Consider the following 18,508-nt stretch of genomic DNA (forward strand, 5'->3'; position numbering starts at 1 on the left):
AGCACGGGACATGCTTGAGATGGGAGAAGTGAGGCGGAGGTTTTGTGGAGAAAAGAATATCTTGCAACACGCAAGACACGTTTGCAAAATTATGAAGCTGAGCTCGCAGCAAGGAGAGAGGCTAAAGCCAAAAGGGCCAGACCGATTTGGAGGACAAGCTGGAGAATTATGATGGAGACAGATGAGTTATGTGGGCGGCGAAGTTCTAGTTATGGCAGGCGTCCAAACAAGATAGAACCGAGGAAAATTACGACGATGAGCAAGAAACATAGGGAGCCGAGAAGAATTGGAAGGGGAAAATAGTATGGGTCCCCAAACGGCAAGCTCAATGGTGCATCAAACTACGCTCATCGCTGCGTTGAGGGAGCCGTTCCACGGTTCCTAGAGCTCAAAAGTGATTCGGGCAAGACTGTAAATGCTGACCGATGGATTTGGTGCAAATAGACGGTTCGGCGTTGTCGCTTAGATGATCGATCGTGTGTTAGAGCTAACATGCCTTGCGAACTCACTAGGACCAATTCTCACGCCACCTGGATTCTATTTGCATTAGACACAATGTGTTCAGGTACACCAACGTGTCGGAGAGTCCAATACCTTTGGTGTTTGTTCAATCACCGCCCACTCTTTCGCCGCATCATTTTTCGGAGTCAACGAGTCACGATCAAATATAAATAAAGCGTGGTAGACATGGTCTGCAGCAAGGCGTTAGTAACTCGTTGCGCACATGCGTATGGGGAAAATGATATGATCAGTAACCCATGAGTATGAATATGCTGTTGCAATTCAATATCGGCGTGGTGACGACCTCTCGATCATCCCCGCTGGTGTGTTCGATCGTTCAACAACTCCACGTCTCAGAACTCACTTTTCAGGAACGGCTCGTCCGTATTCCACAGGGAAGGTTTAGTGATCAGGCGATCCGATGCGGCTACCGAACCCAAAGCTCCTTGACAGGCGTTTTCCCCATATGAGCGACAGCTGACAATATCTCCATGACTCAGTGTACTTCAGACGAACGGTGACAAGCTATTCACCATTCTACGAGATCGTATTGCGCTTATGAATCACGAGGTCTTTGATTTAGTAGACTGACGAAGATATGCCGACTGTATTGCGTGAAGAAATAGCTTCATGCAGACACTGGATAAATCTCGTGAAACATTGAAGTAGGGGTGGTTCTCCCTAGGCTTGAGAAGGGATGATCACCAGGTTCTCTTGGTCATATCTCTAGACTTCTGGGCCATTGACACAGCCCAGCCGAGAACACAGAGTAGTCTGCATGTTTAGCTGCAGTTTGTGAGGGACTTATGAGTTGCGTCAAATGCTGTCTGTAACTGGAAGTCGATGCTGCGACCTTATCGTATCTCCAGAGTCGCAAAATCCATAGCATGATGCAATACGAGCGGTCAGACTAACGGGCAAGAGTGTTAACATGGAATACCTTGCAACGGTTGCGCATCCCCGCATCATCCAGTTTGCCAACCACTCCTCGAGCAGATATATTTCCATTCCGTTTTCAGTGATCGAGATGATGACAAATGAATGTTCTTTTTCAATGGTTCGTGTAGTTGGCAGTGGCGACGACATGCTGTGCCTGAATGTTCGTCATAGCTGCCCAGCCATTCCAAGTTGTTGGCTAGGGACCAAGCATTTTAGACTGAGCACAACTCTAAGTTTGACGCAAAGCTTGGCCTGAACAAGCTTTGTCGTAGTGGAGTACGGACGACGGCGTCTCATGTAGACGCCAACTGACGTCTCGATCGTAATACTTGGTGATGTTGTTGAATTCCACGATACTTTGACGAGGGAAGGAAGAATTGAACGGATCTTTGGGAAGCGCTGTTCGCACCCCCCACGTCTGATCCACGTGGTGATCGAAATGTGGGTTTGTTTGCACGACGTTTTATTTGACATCTTCAATCAGTTAGGCACTTATCCGTCATAAACTGCCACCGGCGACGGCAATCGCCGAAGATGACAGGTTGCTAGTAGCATGAGTGAATTGCTGGTAGCCCATAATGGCTGATAAATAATAAGGTCTAGCAGTAGCATACGTCATTTGTCTACTCGCAGTTTCGAGTCGCAATCGCACGGGGTATTTGTGGAGCGGCAAATTTAGGGGAGCTCTCAATCCGGGAAAGACAAGCCTAGTCGCATTTCCCGGTTATTTCTAGACAACATTGCAACGATACAAGTACTTGTCTTCACTTCATCTTCACTCAAATTGTTGTTTGTTATAGAATCGCCTCGTCCGTTGGGGTTTTGAGCACCTTGAGTCAATACACAAGGGCACTGGTGTTTGTTAGACCAGTCCCGGCGCACCATTTCGCCTCCAGGCCACTCAGAACACCGATTGATCATCCGAGGCGAGGCGCCCCGCGTCACGAAGGCGCAGGGCTAGTAGCCTCATTGCTACTTCGTAGATAACAAACGGTACGTCCTTGGCCCCATGTGACTAGTTGCCGCCGATACGGACGTGCATCGCTAATCGCGAACAACAGTGGTAACTCGGTGTACGTCTCTAGAGGTTGTTGGTCCTCTGTGTCCAGCGAAGATTTGCTGCGAGAATGCGTTAGTGGCCGTCTTTTGTTTTCTTTTTCTTTTTCTGTTTTACACCCTGGTTCGCTATCGTATTGCAAAATTCCTGAAAAGTCCTGGCTTGCTTTCCGTCCCGGCCCCTGAGGTCAGATCCACAGATGGAGGGGTCCCACACGACCTATGACGCTTGTGGTCAGGTACGCCCAGTCTTGTGCCTTCACTCGTTTGCCTCGGTTGCCTACCTTTGCGGTGATGCACACACTTGAAGTCGACTCTACGCTCCTACACCCAGAAAAGAGGCGACAAGACATTTCGGCGAAGCTCTATTTCGAAATACATGGTGTGGCGCATCGTGCGTACATGCTGCCTGAGTCGGAAATTGTGATGTATACCGCCCATTTATCCGTTTGCCGAGATAACAGGGTGGGAAACGGCCGTCTGGCCGGCATCGGGTTTAGCCACTTTCCCATCCCCTGTCCCCCAAGAGTCGAACGTCAATCATCACCCCGGTTAAGTCTAAGCCCTCTGACGAGCTTAGCGGCCCCAGGCAGCAGACCAATAAAGTTAACGTTGATCGCCCCCATGTCTCCCGCCTTTTGCTCCCTCCCCAATCACAATGCTTCCCGAGGTCCCCACGTTTCCGCCAGAACACATTCCCATCGTCTCTCGTAATTACTTATCTTGAGCTGTTCGCCGTCGTTCCGACTTGTTTACTTCATTCCCTTCTCTAACATTTCCACGACTTGGCGTCGCATCTGCCAAAGCATCACACATCGATGAAGGAAAGCTCGTCTGACTCTGGCCCTTATATAGATCGCATACGCTCATGGGCTAGAACGCACGCGCATGGAGGTTCGAAACGACCCGACAACAGCACGCTGCCCTTGACCAACCCCCAAGCCTCCTCATCACAGCACTCGCGTAACAGCGAGAAAGATGCGGGCCGCGATGGATTCAACGGCGGTGTGTCCGTCGTCGATCCTAGCAACCAGACAGAGAAGCCCCCGTCGCATAACAGCAATGCCGACAGTCCAGCTGGTGCGGCATCTGAAACGACGGGGTCGGGGACTCTCGTAGACAACGGCGAACAGAAGAAGAAAGCTCCCGTCATGCGTCGGTTCTACCTGACCAGCAAGAAAATCGTCTTCCACAGCTGGATCAATCTGGGCTTGGTGTTTGTCCCCGTCGGCATTGCCATTGCCAAGGTCCCGGGCATGCCCCCCGGCGCTGTCTTTGGTGTTAATGCCGTCGCCATCATCCCCCTGGCTGGGCTTCTGAGCCACGCGACCGAATCCGTGGCTCGTAAGCTTGGTGATACCATCGGCGCTTTGCTGAACGTCACATTCGGTAACGCGGTAGAACTTATCATTTTGTGAGCTCAATCCACTTTGCACGAACTTCGCTCGTCTGCTGACGTCATCTTAGCATAATTGCGTTGGTCAAAGGCGAGATTCGCATCGTCCAAGCCTCTTTGCTTGGCTCCATCCTGGCGAATTTGCTGCTCATTTTGGGCATGTCTTTTTTCCTGGGTGGATTGCGTTTCCGAGAACAAATCTACAACAGCACCGTTACTCAAATGAGCGCCTGCTTGCTCAGTCTGAGTGTCATCAGTCTCGTTCTGCCCACGGCCTTCCATGCATCGTGGAGCGAGTCGCACAAACTCGAAGCCGACGCCGAGTCACTCAAAATTAGCAGAGGCACCAGTGTTATCCTCCTGTTGGTGTATGTCATGTACTTGTTGTTCCAGCTGAAATCGCACGCGTACATGTACGAATCCACACCACAACACATCATTGATGAGGAGTCTACTCCTGGTCCTGCCGCTGCCTGGCTCGACAACTCCAGTTCGGACTCGAGTTCTTCATCAGACTCGGACTCGGACGGATCCAATTCGTCCAACAACACTGTTTCTAAGCGCGTCAAGAGGGCCATTCGCTCGAGACGCCGCAGAAAGTCGAGCGTAGCTTCGGTCGACACCGCTGATGTACCCACCCGAACTCCGTCTTTCGGCACCAACAACGCTAGCCCCACCCATGACGGTTCAAAATCTGGCGAGTCTTCCAATGGCCCAGGTAGTTTCTTCCCCCGGATGAATACCGAAGGTAGCGAGGAGGTAATCGAAGAGGAGCCAGCGAAACGCCCCAGCAAGCGCCATCGCAAGTACTCGAAACGAAAGCATCACAAGCATAGGAAAACCTCCCCCCCGCTGGACCCCGATGGCAATGCTGCATCCACACCTGGCGATAACGTTGGGGTGGTCGTGCCGCAGGATCTCGCCACTGCCAGCCACAGCAACGGAGACTTGATTACCCGTCGCGTCGATTTTGCTGATAGAATCACCAATCTCGATGGGCCCGTCGACGGCGCCCCGACGGGTACCAAGCGGCCATTCAATAATATTCGTGGCCTGTCATTCCTACCGGTCAAGAACTTGGCTCCGCCCGTCTTCGCTCAGACGCCTAATGCGCAAGTAGCACTTGTAGGTGCCGCTGGGCCGGTGCCTCGCGTTCGATATGGCATCCGCAGAACTAATTCGCTCCCCGACAGACTGAACAACCAGTATCAGTTTCGACCTCCCGGGGCGATGTTACCCTCTCAGATCCCCCCCTCGGCGCTGTCTGGCGATGTGGGCGAGGCAGGTGAGGTGCATGATGACGACATGTCCAGAACTGCTGCCATCATCATGTTGCTTATTTCCACGGCTCTGGTCGCCATTTGCGCCGAGTTCATGGTTGACTCGATTAACGAAGTGGTCGCCACGACCGACCTGAAGGAAATTTTCATTGGTCTTATCATTTTGCCCATCGTCGGAAACGCGGCCGAGCACGTGACGGCTGTGACCGTGGCAATGAAGAACAAAATGGATCTTGCGATCGGTGTGGCGGTCGGCAGTTCTATTCAGATTGCCCTCTTCATTACGCCCCTTGTGGTCATCTTGGGCTGGATCATCGACCAAGACATGACATTGTACTTCACCCTGTTCGAGACGGTGTGCCTCTTCATCTCGGCCTTCATCGTCAACTTCCTTGTTTTGGACGGCCGAAGCAACTACCTCGAGGGTGCTCTTCTGTGCGCTACCTACATCATTATTGCTGTGGTGGCCTTTTTCTACCCGCAAGGCGATGACGCCAGCGAATGGGCTGGAAACCAATCAACGCGGCGATGAGAGAGTTATGGCTACGACACCTACTCTCTTTAATAAGTGGGCGTGGATGATGATACTTCTGATCACTGATGGCGTACGCAGTATGAGGTACGGTTTGGCATTTTAGGAGCGCACCCAACTTGGCCCTATGTGTAGGATGGAGGGGACTCAGTACATATGTATCTACGGCAGATCTACAACACTGGCTGCAATCCATAACAAATAGAACACGCTGGAGGCATTACGGCCTGGGAAGCCGATGATGTCGGGTACACTTCAAATTATTACCTAACATCCACCTTTATGTACTTGGTACATTTCCCCTGCGCTTCGAGTGATATCGAAAGTCAAATCGCCCGAATATCCGCGGAAACATGCTCACAACTCTCTCTAGATAGTTCAGCCAACACCAAGCAGGCACGCCAGCGTCTTGTGGTGGCGTTGTCATGTCACTTGTTCTAGAAAATGCATGGAAATGCAGCCCTACAGTCGTCCCGGATTAGCAAAACATTAAAATGCGGGCCCCACGATCAGCGTGCATGCGTCACATTGATAGCGGGGGGAGTTCGGCGGAAGACCCGATGCGTTGTTGAGCAACAATTCAACCGCCAACCACAATGCGCACATCGTCCAAACGTTGACACGGACACTTACTTGCATTCTCGCTTCTACTCGGCTTGGCCGTTAAGCACAGCCTCCGTAACAATGGATGATTGATTTCTGGATGCGTTAAAGCTTCACCTCAGACCCGTGGGGGATGAGTATGAATGCCCACATTCACCGCCCTGGCGCTTGTGATGCCCGTTAGCCCTTAGGCCGAACCCGAACCGAAGTCGTTCCATTGACTGGATAGGTCCTTCGGTATTCAGACAAGCTGCGCTTTGTCCCAATCGAGCCCATGATGGCCCTTTGACCATCTTCATTCAGCCACATTGATCTGCAACCAGCGATTCACCAAGGCTCTGTGGCAATTTGAGCTTGCTTCCTTCAGCCACATAAACCAGCGGCCTCTCGTCCTGGCCATTGCCATCACACCCATTCACATCAACCATAGCCACTTCCTTGTCGCCACCCTTCTCAGACAACAGTCATCATGTGTTTCACCAGCTCGGACAAAACGAACGAGCCGTTGCCCAAGCCTGCGCAAATCCCTCAACAGCCACACACCAGTAGCTTGCCGCCATCGAAAGCGAAGATGCCCTCGTCAGACTACGCGCCGCCTCCCGGGCCCCCGCCAGCCAAGTTAGCAGCCGATGACTATGCTCCTCCCCCGGGCCCACCTCCATCCAAGGGCTGCGACGACTTCGCGCCGCCGCCTGGTCCTCCTCCTGCGCAGTCATCCAAACCTCACGATTGGGAAGTCGCCGTACCAGATACCGCGCTCCTCCCACCTCCACCTGCCTTTTTCTCGGGCTATGAGCGCTCCCCGACCAACAATGCGACCGAGGAAGAGGCTAACGCCGGTGAGGGCTGGTGCGCGCAGTATCCGCTCTATGAACCCATGACCCTTGCACCTCAAGCAATAAATGCCATCGCGGGCGGAAATATCACGCTCTACAAGCCCGACACCTTCAACGGCGAATTAAGGCTCTTGCAAACCGGCGTGTACCAGGCCAAGAGTAAGAGCGGAACGCGCGATACCTGCCTTTCAACCCAACTCCCTCTCTACAATGTAGCGGTCCACAGCCCACTCACCACGGGCCGCAAGAAGACAATCTACTTCGAGGTCAACCTCCTTCCGGACAGCAGACAAGAAATCAGCCTTGCCCTCGGCTTCACCGCCCCGCCATACCCGACCTTCCGGCTCCCGGGCTGGCACCGGGGCAGTGTGGGTGTGCACGGTGATGACGGACACAAGTATGTCAACGACCTATGGGGCGGGAAAGCATTCACGCAGCCCTTCCAGCGCAAGACGACGGTGGGGTTGGGGATGGATTTCGCACCCGGGACAGGCGGCGGGATCAGTGTCGATGTGTTTTTTACACAGAATGGGAATGAGACGGGGCGGTGGAATTTGCATGAGGAGTCGGATCGGGAGCAGGACCGCCCGGTTACCGGGTTGGAGGGGTTTCATGATTTGTGTGCGGTGGTCGGTGTTTTTGATAAGGTTGCTTTTGAGGTCGTGTTTAGACCGGACTTGTGGGTTTGGAAGGGGTATCAGGGTTAAGGTGTGAGGGATGAGGTGAAGCCAAGAAAATCGAGACGAGGTGAGAACGCGCTGGCACAGGCAGACATGGCCTTTGAGAGGTTAGCCTCAGATGATACTCTGGAGGCGTTGAGAATTCCCTGGCTTTTCTTATTATTCCGCCTGGGTCTCGACAGCTGACCAGGACGAAAATGCCGCGATGAGAGGGCGTATGATCGCCATGATGGGATGGCTGTAGTCTTTATGAATCAGACACTTTACTGACATATGTTTGTTACTGCTGGGGTGCATCGGAACCGAGGCACATATTGCCAACATTTCTGCGCTGGTTCTCCGGCCTCGCAATGCATTCATGCTTGCTTACTTACTTACTAAAGATCTTCGAGCGGTTTTTTGGTGTACGATTGACTCCTCCTCGGGGAGAAGATATGCAGTCTTTGCGATGCCACTCTTCCTAGCCGACATGATAACTACGCATCTTTGTCCTGCCTCGCCAAGTCATCTCTATTCAGTCGGCAACTTATCATGGTGAAGACCTTTTAATGGTCATCCGTAGCGAATGTGCGGCGCCATCGTCCGTCTGACTTTCGTTTCTGCCGCTCATGTTCGGTCTGCTTCCTACATCTTGGGTGCTAATCCGTTGAATTACTGTGGTAATTGATTTACGCGACTTTGACTGGAGATATGTGTTGTTGTTGTTAGACGATTGGGTAAAGTAGAAGAGTAGCATATGTATCAGGGGTTGTTACACTTCCAATTATTTACAAAGACGACGCGAGAATTAGCTCGACTAAACGCTTCATCTGATAGTGTACAGGGAGACTAAATCAACCACCCTATTACCAACATAGCTAAGTTCAACATATTGAGGGAATCAGTCCTCTGTTAATAATTCTAGATGGATGCCGATTGACTGTTGTGCCTGCTCTATGCGTTGTGCTACGTCAAGAAGCCACTTGACCGCGTCGAGACTTTGGGCCAATCGCAGGGGATGGCGTGGTGATTGTTAATACGGTGATGGTATTAGAGTGTCTTGGATATGTTTGTTTTTGGTCCGTAATGGAAACGGAGAGGGAGGTAGTAGGCCTGAAGGATAAGAGATTTACTCCTCCAGAGCTGGGACACTGGGTTCCAACAGGCTTGGCTCCTGTCCACCGCAGAGCGTTGACTCAATTTAACGAATGAAAAGTTGTAAAGATTCTGAGCAACGGTATCAAGTGTCGGTTTTCATTTTCTAGAGCAATTTGGTATGAACATGGAACAAAAGCCTGCGGGATTTAATTCTATAATTTACCTACTTCCGTTTGTTGCAGATGGATTGATTGAGCATCCAGTGTCATTCAAACCTCCCCCAAACTAGCCCGTCATAGCCCTCGCCATCTTCACCAAATACGGAAACGACGGTGGCCTTCCCGACCCCTTCTCGGGCGCGGTCCGAATCGACGCACTTACCGGCTCGTTCTGCTGTAGCGACATCCCCATCTTGATAACGCGCATCGACTTCTCCGCCGCATCCTTCAAAAGCCGATCTGCATCCTTGATCGCTTCTTCCAGTGACGCGGGACCTTCCAAAATACTGAGAAATGCACACACGCCGGCATCATACACAGTCTCGGCTCCATGTCCGATAGTGCCAGCCAGAGCGATGACCTGCGCCCCGTGCTCCTGAGCCCTCCTCGCAATCTCCACCGTCATTTTGCCTTTGCTTGACTGGAAATCCAAGCTGCCCTCGGCAGTGATGACGATGTCCCAGTGCTCTTCGAAGAGGGTTTTCAGCATGAAGTAGTCGTCAATTGCCTCGCCTCGTGCCCGCAGGCTTGCGCGAAGCAGCATGAGCCCTGCGCCTAATCCGCCCGATGCGCCGCTGCCTGGCTTAAGGGATAGATCCTCTTTGAGGATGGGCATGGCTGCTTGGGCGAACTTTTCTAGTGCCAATGAAAGGGTCTCGACTTGGTCCTCTGTTGCGCCCTTCTGCGGACCATAGACGCGCGCCACTCCTTGGGGACCACATAGTATGTTCTTGATGTTACATACTGCTTCTATCTTCACGTCATGTCCTGTTCCATGTTCAGCTCTAGTTGATGAACAGTAAACCATAGTATGCTTACCTGGATCACGAAGTCTCGGATGCAAGCCTTCCAAGGATATTGTTTCCAGCTGTGACAGGGTTCCTCCACCACCCCCTAACTGCAAGTCATCCCCATTCTTGTCCATCAACCGCACACCAAGGGCTTGAAGCATACCCGCGCCTCCATCAGATGTGCCCGAGTCTCCGCATCCAATGATGATCTTGGTACATCCTGCATCAAGAGCCGTTACAATGAGCTCTCCAACTCCATACGTCGTGGTCAAGGTCGGGTCCCGACACTCCTTGGGCACTAACCTGAGGCCGGCAGCCGCGGCCATGTCCAACACGGCCGTCTTTCTGTCATCGCCAATGACACCGAAATGTGAGTCGACAGGTTTGTGATCAGGACCCGTGACTCGAAGCTCCCGTATTTCACCCCCGTGAACGGCCACGAGAGCCTTGCAGAAACCTTCACCCCCATCATGAAGTGGAGTCTTGCGGAAGACTGCCGAATCCTCATCAAGAACTCTACGAAGTCCTTCTTCAATGCAATCAGCGACCTCATCGGCGCCAAGGCATTCCTTGAACCCAGAGGGAGCGATGAGGACCCGCAGCTTCTTGGGCTTGGCGAGCTTCTGCCTCACCAACAACTTTGGGCTGTCGGCAAGCGTAGTGACTGGTTGCTTGGATAAGCTATGCATCTGAGGATACATTTAAATGAGCACAATAGTTGATAATTAAAAAAGGTTGAAACGGTGTAACCAGTGATGTATATGAAACGAAATGAACCGATCGAGTTGCATGTGCTGACTGATTGACTACCTCGGACCATCCAATTTCTTGAGCAGGTTTGATGTCATGCACCTTGTACTCGTTTCGAAGTTATGTGGCACAATTCAACATCGTCATCAGTTGAAAAAAATTGTATCCTGATCTGATAGAAGTCATCGCCCCCTTCGCCAGCTGAACCCCCGTATGAGATCAGGTTGCCACCATCACACCCACCATTTGATACACATCGGCTCTTCTAACAAATTTTCAAGGTCGTCGTAAGAGTTCATTAGGAAAAAGTTTGGTCAGCCGTCCTGCAACTTGTGGTATAGGCGAGAAATCTACCAGATCGCTATCGAACCTTACAGTTCCTGCAGCACAACCACTGGCGTCTCTTCATCTGTAAGACGTGCGGAACAGTTGCCAGCTCGCGTACTCACATTTACTGGCGTGTCTTACTATGTACTTGTAACGACGCAAACGATCTGTTTCAACAAGTCAGATCGATCCTGAGCTAGTGCCAAGATGTCAAATCATTTGCTCTATGTGGGCTAATGATGACAAGTGCAGCCACCGCACGGCACAGATTGATAGCCCACCTCGGCACGTTATCCGAGGACAATAGTTGGAGACTGGGGTACCTGGACCAAAATCTTATGAAATACGATATCCTCTCTATGGTTCACTGCTTTGTAGGGAGCGTGGGGTGTCCTATTCACGTCACCCGCTGCTCGTTATGGCGACAGGACACGCGACACCCCGATTCACAGCTCGTTTGGAAATAGGCTTGATGATAAGACGAGGCCATGATGATAGGATGCCAAGATACACTTGGGAACTCTAAAATGCTTATTGGAAGGTCACCAACTTGGTATCCCCGCATCTGGTGCATCATCCCTACCCTGCCACCAGTAATCCGGTACTCTTGATTCAGCAATTCCTTGCACCCTGGGTTCAGCAGGGGTATCTCGAAAGCACTCGGACCTGGATCAGAATCATAGACGCCGTCATGGTGCCAACGGCTTCAAGTCCTATAATTGACTACCCAGCCATTGCCGTATAAGCAGCGAGATGCAACCAAGCATCGTCTTCAAAGTTTCCACCGAGAGCATGGGAGACTTCACGCTGTAATACTTTGCTACTTGATTTGTCGAACAACTCCACGGGAAATTGGACGCACAGTTTCTTTGGACATGGATAATATGCGGGGGCTATACCAGTAAAACCGACCAATACTCGACTATCTTGACTTGCCTGAATCATGTCTTTCCCAGAATTGCGACGCAGACTTACCCTCCCCACGCCATACCAAAGTGGCAGTCCACAACTACCCGACTTACCCCATTTTGAGTTTGAAGAGCGACCACCGACCGCGCCTATAATCCGACTGCGGTCTTCATTTGAGTTACCCCAGGAAAGGGACAGGTTCAGCGGGTCTTCATACAGTACCCTGTTTGAAAACGACAAGGAGAAAAATGAAAAGGCCCAAGAACAAAGCAACAACGTTGTAAGTGCTTCACACTTCTCATACACTTCTCCCTCTTCTCTTCGTGTCATACTTACTCATGTTGACGCAGATCTCATGGAGCGGGCCTGATGACCGCGAGAATCCACTCAACTGGTCGCGGCAGAGGAAATGGGCGTTGACTTTCCTCGTCTCCTGCTTCACTTTCATCTCCCCATTTTCGTCTACCATGGTCACACCAGTACTTGATGACATCGGTTTGGAGTTTGAAATCACCGGAAAGTTTACCAAGGCACTCGTCATGTCCATTTTCCTACTCGGATATGCCCAGGGGCCTTTCGTGCTAGCGCCCCTGTCGGAGATATACGGCCGTGTCTCCGTGCTGCAATACACAAACCTCATATATCTCGTTTTCAACACTGCATGTGGATTTGCGAGCAGCACGAACCAACTACTAGCGTTTCGCTTTTTGAGTGGGATTGGCGGAAGCGCGCCACAAGCCGTGGGTGATTTACCCGATACTTCCTGCACAATGCAGTGCTGATTTTGGCACAGCTATGCAATGGCATGCTAGCCGACGTATGGAGGAAAGAAGAAAGGGGACTCGGCCAGACCATCTATGGCATGCTGACTTTTATTGGGCCAACCGTGGCACCCATTGTGGGGGCTTACATCTCAGAGAACACGACTTGGCGTTGGATTTTCTGGTCGACATCCATGTTTGACGTTTTCGTACAGTTGGCAGCCCTATTTTTCCTCAAGGAAACATACGCACCGGCTATACTTGGCAACAAGGCTGCGAAATTGCGCAAGGAGACTGGCAACCCGTATATACGGACTGAATATGATAACACTGGTAAGACGTTCGGGGCCATCATAAGGAAACGTCTCGTGTTACCATTCTTCATGCTGGTTGCCCATCCCGCAGTGCAGCTACCATCTATCTACAGGGCGTTCATGTACGGCATGATGTATCTTGTGTAAGTCAGCTCCAAAGTCCACCAATCCAGCAGCTTACACTAATAATATGCACTTCAGTCTGTCAACATTCGACCAAGTTTGGATCACCACCTATCGCATGCCCAAGGGCGTAGCCAGTTTGAACTATCTATCCCTCTGCCTCGGCTTCATTATCGGTCTGCAGATCAGCCACCCACTCATAGACAACGTATGCACCCATATCCAACATCATCTGGACCAAAGAATTAATTAACAGCACTCCAGCTTTATGCCTACTTCAAGAGAGTCTATCGAACCGACGAAGGTGTCCCTGAATGGCGTATCCCACCCATGCTAATCGGCGGCATCCTCACCCCCATCGGCCTCCTCATCTATGGCTGGACCGCCCAATACCGTGTCTACTTCCTCATTCCTGACCTCGGCTGCGTTATTCTAGCCGCGGGCCTGATCGTGGCATTTCAGAGCGCCCAGGCTTATGTGGTTGACGCGTACAGTGCTGAGCATGCCGCCAGTGCCGCCGCCGTGGGTGCCTTTTTGAGGACGATGTGTGGGGCCACGTTTCCATTGTTCGCGCCGGCTATGTATGGTGCGTTGGGTTTGGGGTGGGCAAATACGATGTTGGCGGGGATAACTTTGGTGATTGCAATTCCGAGCCCCGTTGTCTTTTGGTTTTATGGGGCGAAGATAAGGGCGTGGAGTACGGCGGGTTTGGATTAGAGTAGAGTCGCAAGTTGAGTTCCGATGACTTTATTTGGAGTTTCCATAATTTAGTATCATCACTGTCGAGATAGTAAACTTCATCCACTGTATGTCTTGTCCTGGTCCTTTGCACGTTCTCATTCTCTACCGTACCCACGGCTCCGAGACCCCTGATGGCCCGCTCCCTCTTTCTCTGTCTTTCCCTCATAGGTCATGTCAACTTATGCAAGGCTGGGTGCTAGGAAAGATGACTACGACTAGTTTATGATGGTGGCTCTATTTCAAGAAGTTTTGTATTGAAGAAACCTCTGTCCGCGGACCTATCTTGGGCGACGAACCCTGGCCCACGCAGCCTTGGGCTTTTGAATCCTCACATATCACCTCTGCTCCTTTTCTTCACCCCTTCTTCAAAGCACTCCTTCTTCAAAGGTCGGGGCTCGGGACCCGGGCCCAGGGGAGCGACAGAGAAGGTGGCACGTAAAACAAGAAGCTGGAGGCAAATCTCCAAGGGCCAGACCTGGTTAAGTCGAGCGAGGGGGTCATGGGGCAGAGGGAGCGATAAAAGAATCGAAAAATGACAGAGGAATAGTAAGGAGAGGGTTGCGGGCGAAGAGAAAACGGGAAAACAGGAAAACGGTCGGCCTGGTCATAAGCCTGCGTCGCGGCGAGAAGACGGGAGCGATGGTGGGCAACATGGGTGCTGACACTAAATGCAAAATTCCGTGATATGGGGTTTCACATAGGTTACTTAAGAATCTCCAAAAATGGATGGCAAAATAATATCCATTTCTCGTTTTGTGCTTGAAGCCAGATGGCCAATAAAGAAGTGTGGCAAAGATCATTACAGGATGAAAAGGAACCGATCAGATGTTTCCAGGAAATTTTAGCAACAGTTTAATGAAGACAAAGTAAATAGGAAACCAAGCATTTACTAGGCTTAGTCTGATGCTGGAACGCTTGGGCGATTGTAACTGGCATTAACACGTTGATAACTAGCTGAGACTGACAGTTGGGATTATGATATCCGTGTGGCGGAATTGTTGTAACCTATACCGTAACAGCTATTTAGTGAAGCTTTTAGTATATATATGTTACGCAAGCGGTTCATTTCTGATCTTTATGGGGCAATGAATAAGCAGATGTTGCTGGCATTGCCGCTCTTGAGACTAGAGAATGACCGCGATGTCAGGTCATCCATATATTCTTGAACGGCGGGGCAGGGATTCCTTGGGTCACAGTACTCGACTCCTGGCCAGTTCTGGCAAGAAATCAGATTAAGGTGCGGCCTGGCAAGGATGCACACTAGGATCGTAAGGATAGTATTATATTCCAGCGCAGAAATGAGTGGCTACCGTAATAACTTTATGCCACCGCCGCGCTCGGTGCGGCCCTTATTATACCATCGATCAACCTGCCAGTAGGCTTGCCAGTATGCTACCTCTCTGCAGAGCACAAGTCTGAGATGGTATTAGCCTGAATACCACTCAAAGAGCTATATCAGAAGCCGAGAAAGGTAAGCGCGTGTGGCGAAGATACCGTGATCCACCACCTAGTCCAGCGCCAATCAAAATGTTGGTAGTCTGTTTTTTTGGCACGAACTTCAAAATACATGGGGTCCAGCGACGTCAACTTTTGGCCACTCAGAGGGAATCAAAGCGCAGATCCAACTCTCATATATATTTTGGAGAGTCCCTCTACCTTCAACCATTCCACAAGTACATGTCTACATGTGCCATGTCGACATCGTGGACTCCGCCTGAGGACCCGGACCGTCCAAACTGCCCTTACAGTGTCGGCTTCAGGACAGTGATCCAGTTCCATCGCGCACCACTCCCATTTGGAGGTCCCAGATATGGTCGCAAACTGCGGCCATATGTGTACGACAATTGGCTCGAGAGTGTGACCCAGAGTGAGCATGTTCTGGCCTACCCGCCATTGGAGACAGCTCCGCCTTCCCAGCATGCCACTGCCGAGCTTGTCGTCAGTAAGACCATAGCCATCGGCAATGCTCGGGGTGCGCAGTTAGTCGTGTGCACTGTGCTGCCTAGGAACAATAAGCCAGGCAAAAGTGGCGAGGGGGAAGGCATGGAGAGCAAAGAGGAACACGGCTACGAGTACAGTGAAAAGTCATTCACCGCCATCGCCAAGATATACGATGCTCTTTACTATCCATTTTCCAGCAACATCGTCAGCCGCCCCGTTGATGTTGTTCGAAATGCAGATGTGGACTATAGCCGGGAAGCTGCGTCCTACGAGTGTCTTTGCGAGGCCGGCCAAACAGGAGACTTTGCACCCAATACTTTGGATCGTGGACCTTCCAGCTGCCCATCACCAGTGCGGGAAAAGCCCATCAGAGACCGGTACGCCTGGTTCTGATAGAATACATTGACGGGTCGCCAATAAGCGACCTATTCGTACGCAACATGTCCGGCCCACGTGCCGATCCTCACCTCGACGCTTTGCATTTTGACCAAGAATTTCGCCTAAAAGTCATTGCTCGAATCATGGAGGGTATTGTGCGTCAGAGACAGGTGGGACTGGATCAAAACGACCTGGCGCCTCGCAATGTGATCCTGTCACCAACGCCGCAGCCACCAGGCACCCATAGTTCGACTCGAATCACTCTCATCGACTACAACGTCGCCCACGTGGACAAATGGACTAAGGATGGGCCACAAGACATGCCTTTGCCTCCTAACCCTTTGGAATGGTTCTGGGACAACAATCTTTCCGCCTTCATTGGCTGGACACCGCTCGAATGGTACATTGACCCCAAAACACCTCAAAAATGGCTGTTACATCGGTTCGGTGGTGAGATATCGTCCCTCTACAGACCTATTGAGGAGGATTTGGAGTTCAGTAAGACAGAGGAGGAATGGCTTGCAGAGAACCCCAGTGAGTTCGACTAAGAACAAGGATTGGAAGAAGTGTAAGGCAACTAGTTGGGTACTTACATCACGCCGAGTAATTACAGATATCGAATCTCTGTTTATGACGAAACAGCCGGACTTGGGAGCAGAGCCATAATCTCAGCACAATTCCCTGCCATCAAGTTTTGAAGTAATCCTGTCCAAAGCAATTCTAGCGCCAAATGGGACACAGCTTTTGTCGTCACCCGCAGTCTTGACACAGTTCGTTCAGCGAGACCAGTACTTTTCCAGCCATGATAGATAGGTGGTCCTAGTTTGTGCCCAACGTGATTGGCAAATTTCCTGCAGATCTTGGTCGCTGGCTATGGCCCAGAAGCCGCGCGGCTCACATGTACAAGGGTGATTGATCCATGCCGGATGGGAAGCGCGGACCATCCCAAATTAAGAACATCCTTTATCATTCGTCTGTCAAACATACGCCGGAGGATGGGCTTTACCAACTGAAACGGCCCGCACGCGACCAGTCTTTAAGCGCTGGTCACATATATTGTCATGTCGTTTACCATGAAACGGGCCAAAATAGAACCTTTTCGTCCATAAGACCTCGAGAGTATCTCTAAGTCGCCCTATTCTATAACTCAAGCAATAGATCAAGCATATCTTCCTATTTTCCCAGCACAAAACATCACTTCTTTCAAACACTCATATACACGACTCTGGCCTCGGATTTACTACCAAACACAAAATATTCAGGCTATCCTCTCCATGATGGGCCTGTTCAGTCGTTTCCAGAAGCAGCCGGCAGCCCCTTTCCAGCCCCAGCAGCAACCTGCTGTGCACAGACCAGCGACCTCTAGCGGAGTGTTCAGGTCAGCAACAACTAGTGTTGGGTATAAGACAGCAACACCCAATGCCGGATATAAGACGACAGTATCTAGCGTTGGATAAAAATCAACACCACCCAGTGTCGGACACAGTTCAGCAACACCCAACAGGTCATACAATCCTTCAACATCTAACACCGCTTCGAGCCCGCGCCGCTCCCATTCCGACCAGCACCTCCTCCAATTCCGAGCGGAGGACACACTTCGAACACGGCACAGCGACTGGCAGCACAACGAATGGCACCGCAAACACGTCGTCGTCGTGTCCTAAAACGAGTCGCGCCCCCTACGACTATGTTGCCTGGAGATAGGTACTCCCAGTGGCCGATCCAGCTGCTGACGCCAGGACTTTAGGCGAATGGATAGAAGAACCTCGGCTCCCTGATTCCGAACTAGGAACATGGCTGGACCGACACGCCGCTCAAGTACCGTACCGCGCCCCTGTAGCCCACAGTAGACCTAGAAACATAGTACTACCTCCACGGACCTATGAACGCCGAGCCCGTCTTCAAGTCCATTGGCATCAACCCCGCCGGGCCTATACCCTCTAACGAAGGAAGCCTTCCAACATATCACCCAGCACACGAGCAAGCTTAGTCCCAAGAAAATCAAAATGACGAAACTCCTTCACGGCTTCTGCGTTAGCATCTGCTTCACGTCTGAGCAAGAAGCTGAGAGCGAAATAGGCAAGGGACTTGCCAGCTACCCACTAATAAACGTCAAGCCCCAACCGCATGCACTCCTACCCCCCATACCCCCCATCGCCTTCCCGCCTTTTAAGGCCTACGATCGAAAACCCCTCGCTAACATCAAAGTCTTCGAAATAACGCGCATCAGCACCGGCCCGCAAATTAGGAAAATCCTAGCCAGCTTGAGTGTTAACCGGCTGCATCTGCCCGATATCAATGTCATGCAACTGACGCTCAGAGCGGGGAAGTGGACGTGTGCTATTGACCTGTAGA

General features: G+C 51.3%; 6 protein-coding genes across 6 annotated transcripts; 5 read left to right on the forward strand and 1 right to left on the reverse strand.

Annotated features, from left to right (window-relative positions):
- The first annotated feature begins 2,921 nt into the window (after positions 1-2,921).
- On the forward strand, positions 2,922-6,041 carry BCR38DRAFT_379913 (Sodium/calcium exchanger protein-domain-containing protein). Its single transcript, XM_040857397.1, has 2 exons — positions 2,922-3,910; positions 3,964-6,041. The coding sequence occupies exons 1-2, from the start codon at positions 3,315-3,317 to the stop codon at positions 5,702-5,704; spliced, it is 2,337 nt and encodes a 778-aa protein (XP_040709840.1). The 5' UTR covers positions 2,922-3,314; the 3' UTR covers positions 5,705-6,041.
- A 735-nt stretch (positions 6,042-6,776) lies between these two features.
- Positions 6,777-7,850, forward strand: BCR38DRAFT_490894 (uncharacterized protein; the record flags this gene model as incomplete). Its single annotated transcript, XM_040864584.1, has 1 exon — positions 6,777-7,850. One exon carries the CDS (start codon positions 6,777-6,779, stop codon positions 7,848-7,850), a length of 1,074 nt encoding a protein of 357 aa, XP_040709841.1.
- A 1,335-nt stretch (positions 7,851-9,185) lies between these two features.
- On the reverse strand, positions 9,186-10,598 carry BCR38DRAFT_356441 (glycerate kinase; the record flags this gene model as incomplete). The annotated part of the gene is made up of 2 exons (XM_040857025.1): positions 9,186-9,886; positions 9,938-10,598. The coding sequence occupies 2 exons, from the start codon at positions 10,596-10,598 to the stop codon at positions 9,186-9,188; spliced, it is 1,362 nt and encodes a 453-aa protein (XP_040709842.1).
- Positions 10,599-12,233: 1,635 nt separating this feature from the next.
- Positions 12,234-13,810, forward strand: BCR38DRAFT_356344 (MFS multidrug transporter-like protein; the record flags this gene model as incomplete). The annotated part of the gene is made up of 4 exons (XM_040857019.1): positions 12,234-12,635; positions 12,689-13,113; positions 13,172-13,301; positions 13,358-13,810. 4 exons carry the CDS (start codon positions 12,234-12,236, stop codon positions 13,808-13,810), a joined length of 1,410 nt encoding a protein of 469 aa, XP_040709843.1.
- A 1,600-nt stretch (positions 13,811-15,410) lies between these two features.
- Positions 15,411-16,738, forward strand: BCR38DRAFT_469630 (uncharacterized protein). The gene is made up of 3 exons (XM_040862815.1): positions 15,411-15,820; positions 15,920-16,047; positions 16,077-16,738. The coding sequence occupies exons 1-3, from the start codon at positions 15,512-15,514 to the stop codon at positions 16,699-16,701; spliced, it is 1,062 nt and encodes a 353-aa protein (XP_040709844.1). The 5' UTR covers positions 15,411-15,511; the 3' UTR covers positions 16,702-16,738.
- Positions 16,739-18,159: 1,421 nt separating this feature from the next.
- Positions 18,160-18,507, forward strand: BCR38DRAFT_490899 (uncharacterized protein; the record flags this gene model as incomplete). The annotated part of the gene is made up of 1 exon (XM_040864585.1): positions 18,160-18,507. One exon carries the CDS (start codon positions 18,160-18,162, stop codon positions 18,505-18,507), a length of 348 nt encoding a protein of 115 aa, XP_040709845.1.
- Position 18,508: the final 1 nt, after the last annotated feature.

The sequence above is a fragment of the Pseudomassariella vexata genome (assembly GCF_002105095.1).
Source record: "Pseudomassariella vexata strain CBS 129021 chromosome Unknown BCR38scaffold_25, whole genome shotgun sequence".
Taxonomy (NCBI): Eukaryota; Fungi; Ascomycota; class Sordariomycetes; order Amphisphaeriales; family Pseudomassariaceae; genus Pseudomassariella; species Pseudomassariella vexata.

What these genes read in the sequence shown, in the direction of transcription:
- BCR38DRAFT_379913 (XM_040857397.1), top strand. Translation starts at nt 3,315, where the DNA reads ATGAAGGAAAGCTCGTCTGACTCTGGCCCTTATATAGATCGCATACGC. An exon ending in GCGGTAGAACTTATCATTTT is followed by an intron (nt 3,911 to 3,963) that starts GTGAGCTCAATC and finishes ACGTCATCTTAG; the next exon opens with CATAATTGCGTTGGTCAAAG.
- BCR38DRAFT_469630 (XM_040862815.1), top strand. Translation starts at nt 15,512, where the DNA reads ATGTCTACATGTGCCATGTCGACATCGTGGACTCCGCCTGAGGACCCG. An exon ending in CTCGGGGTGCGCAGTTAGTC is followed by an intron (nt 15,821 to 15,919) that starts GTGTGCACTGTG and finishes TACAGTGAAAAG; the next exon opens with TCATTCACCGCCATCGCCAA. An exon ending in CGGGAAGCTGCGTCCTACGA is followed by an intron (nt 16,048 to 16,076) that starts GTGTCTTTGCGA and finishes GCCAAACAGGAG; the next exon opens with ACTTTGCACCCAATACTTTG.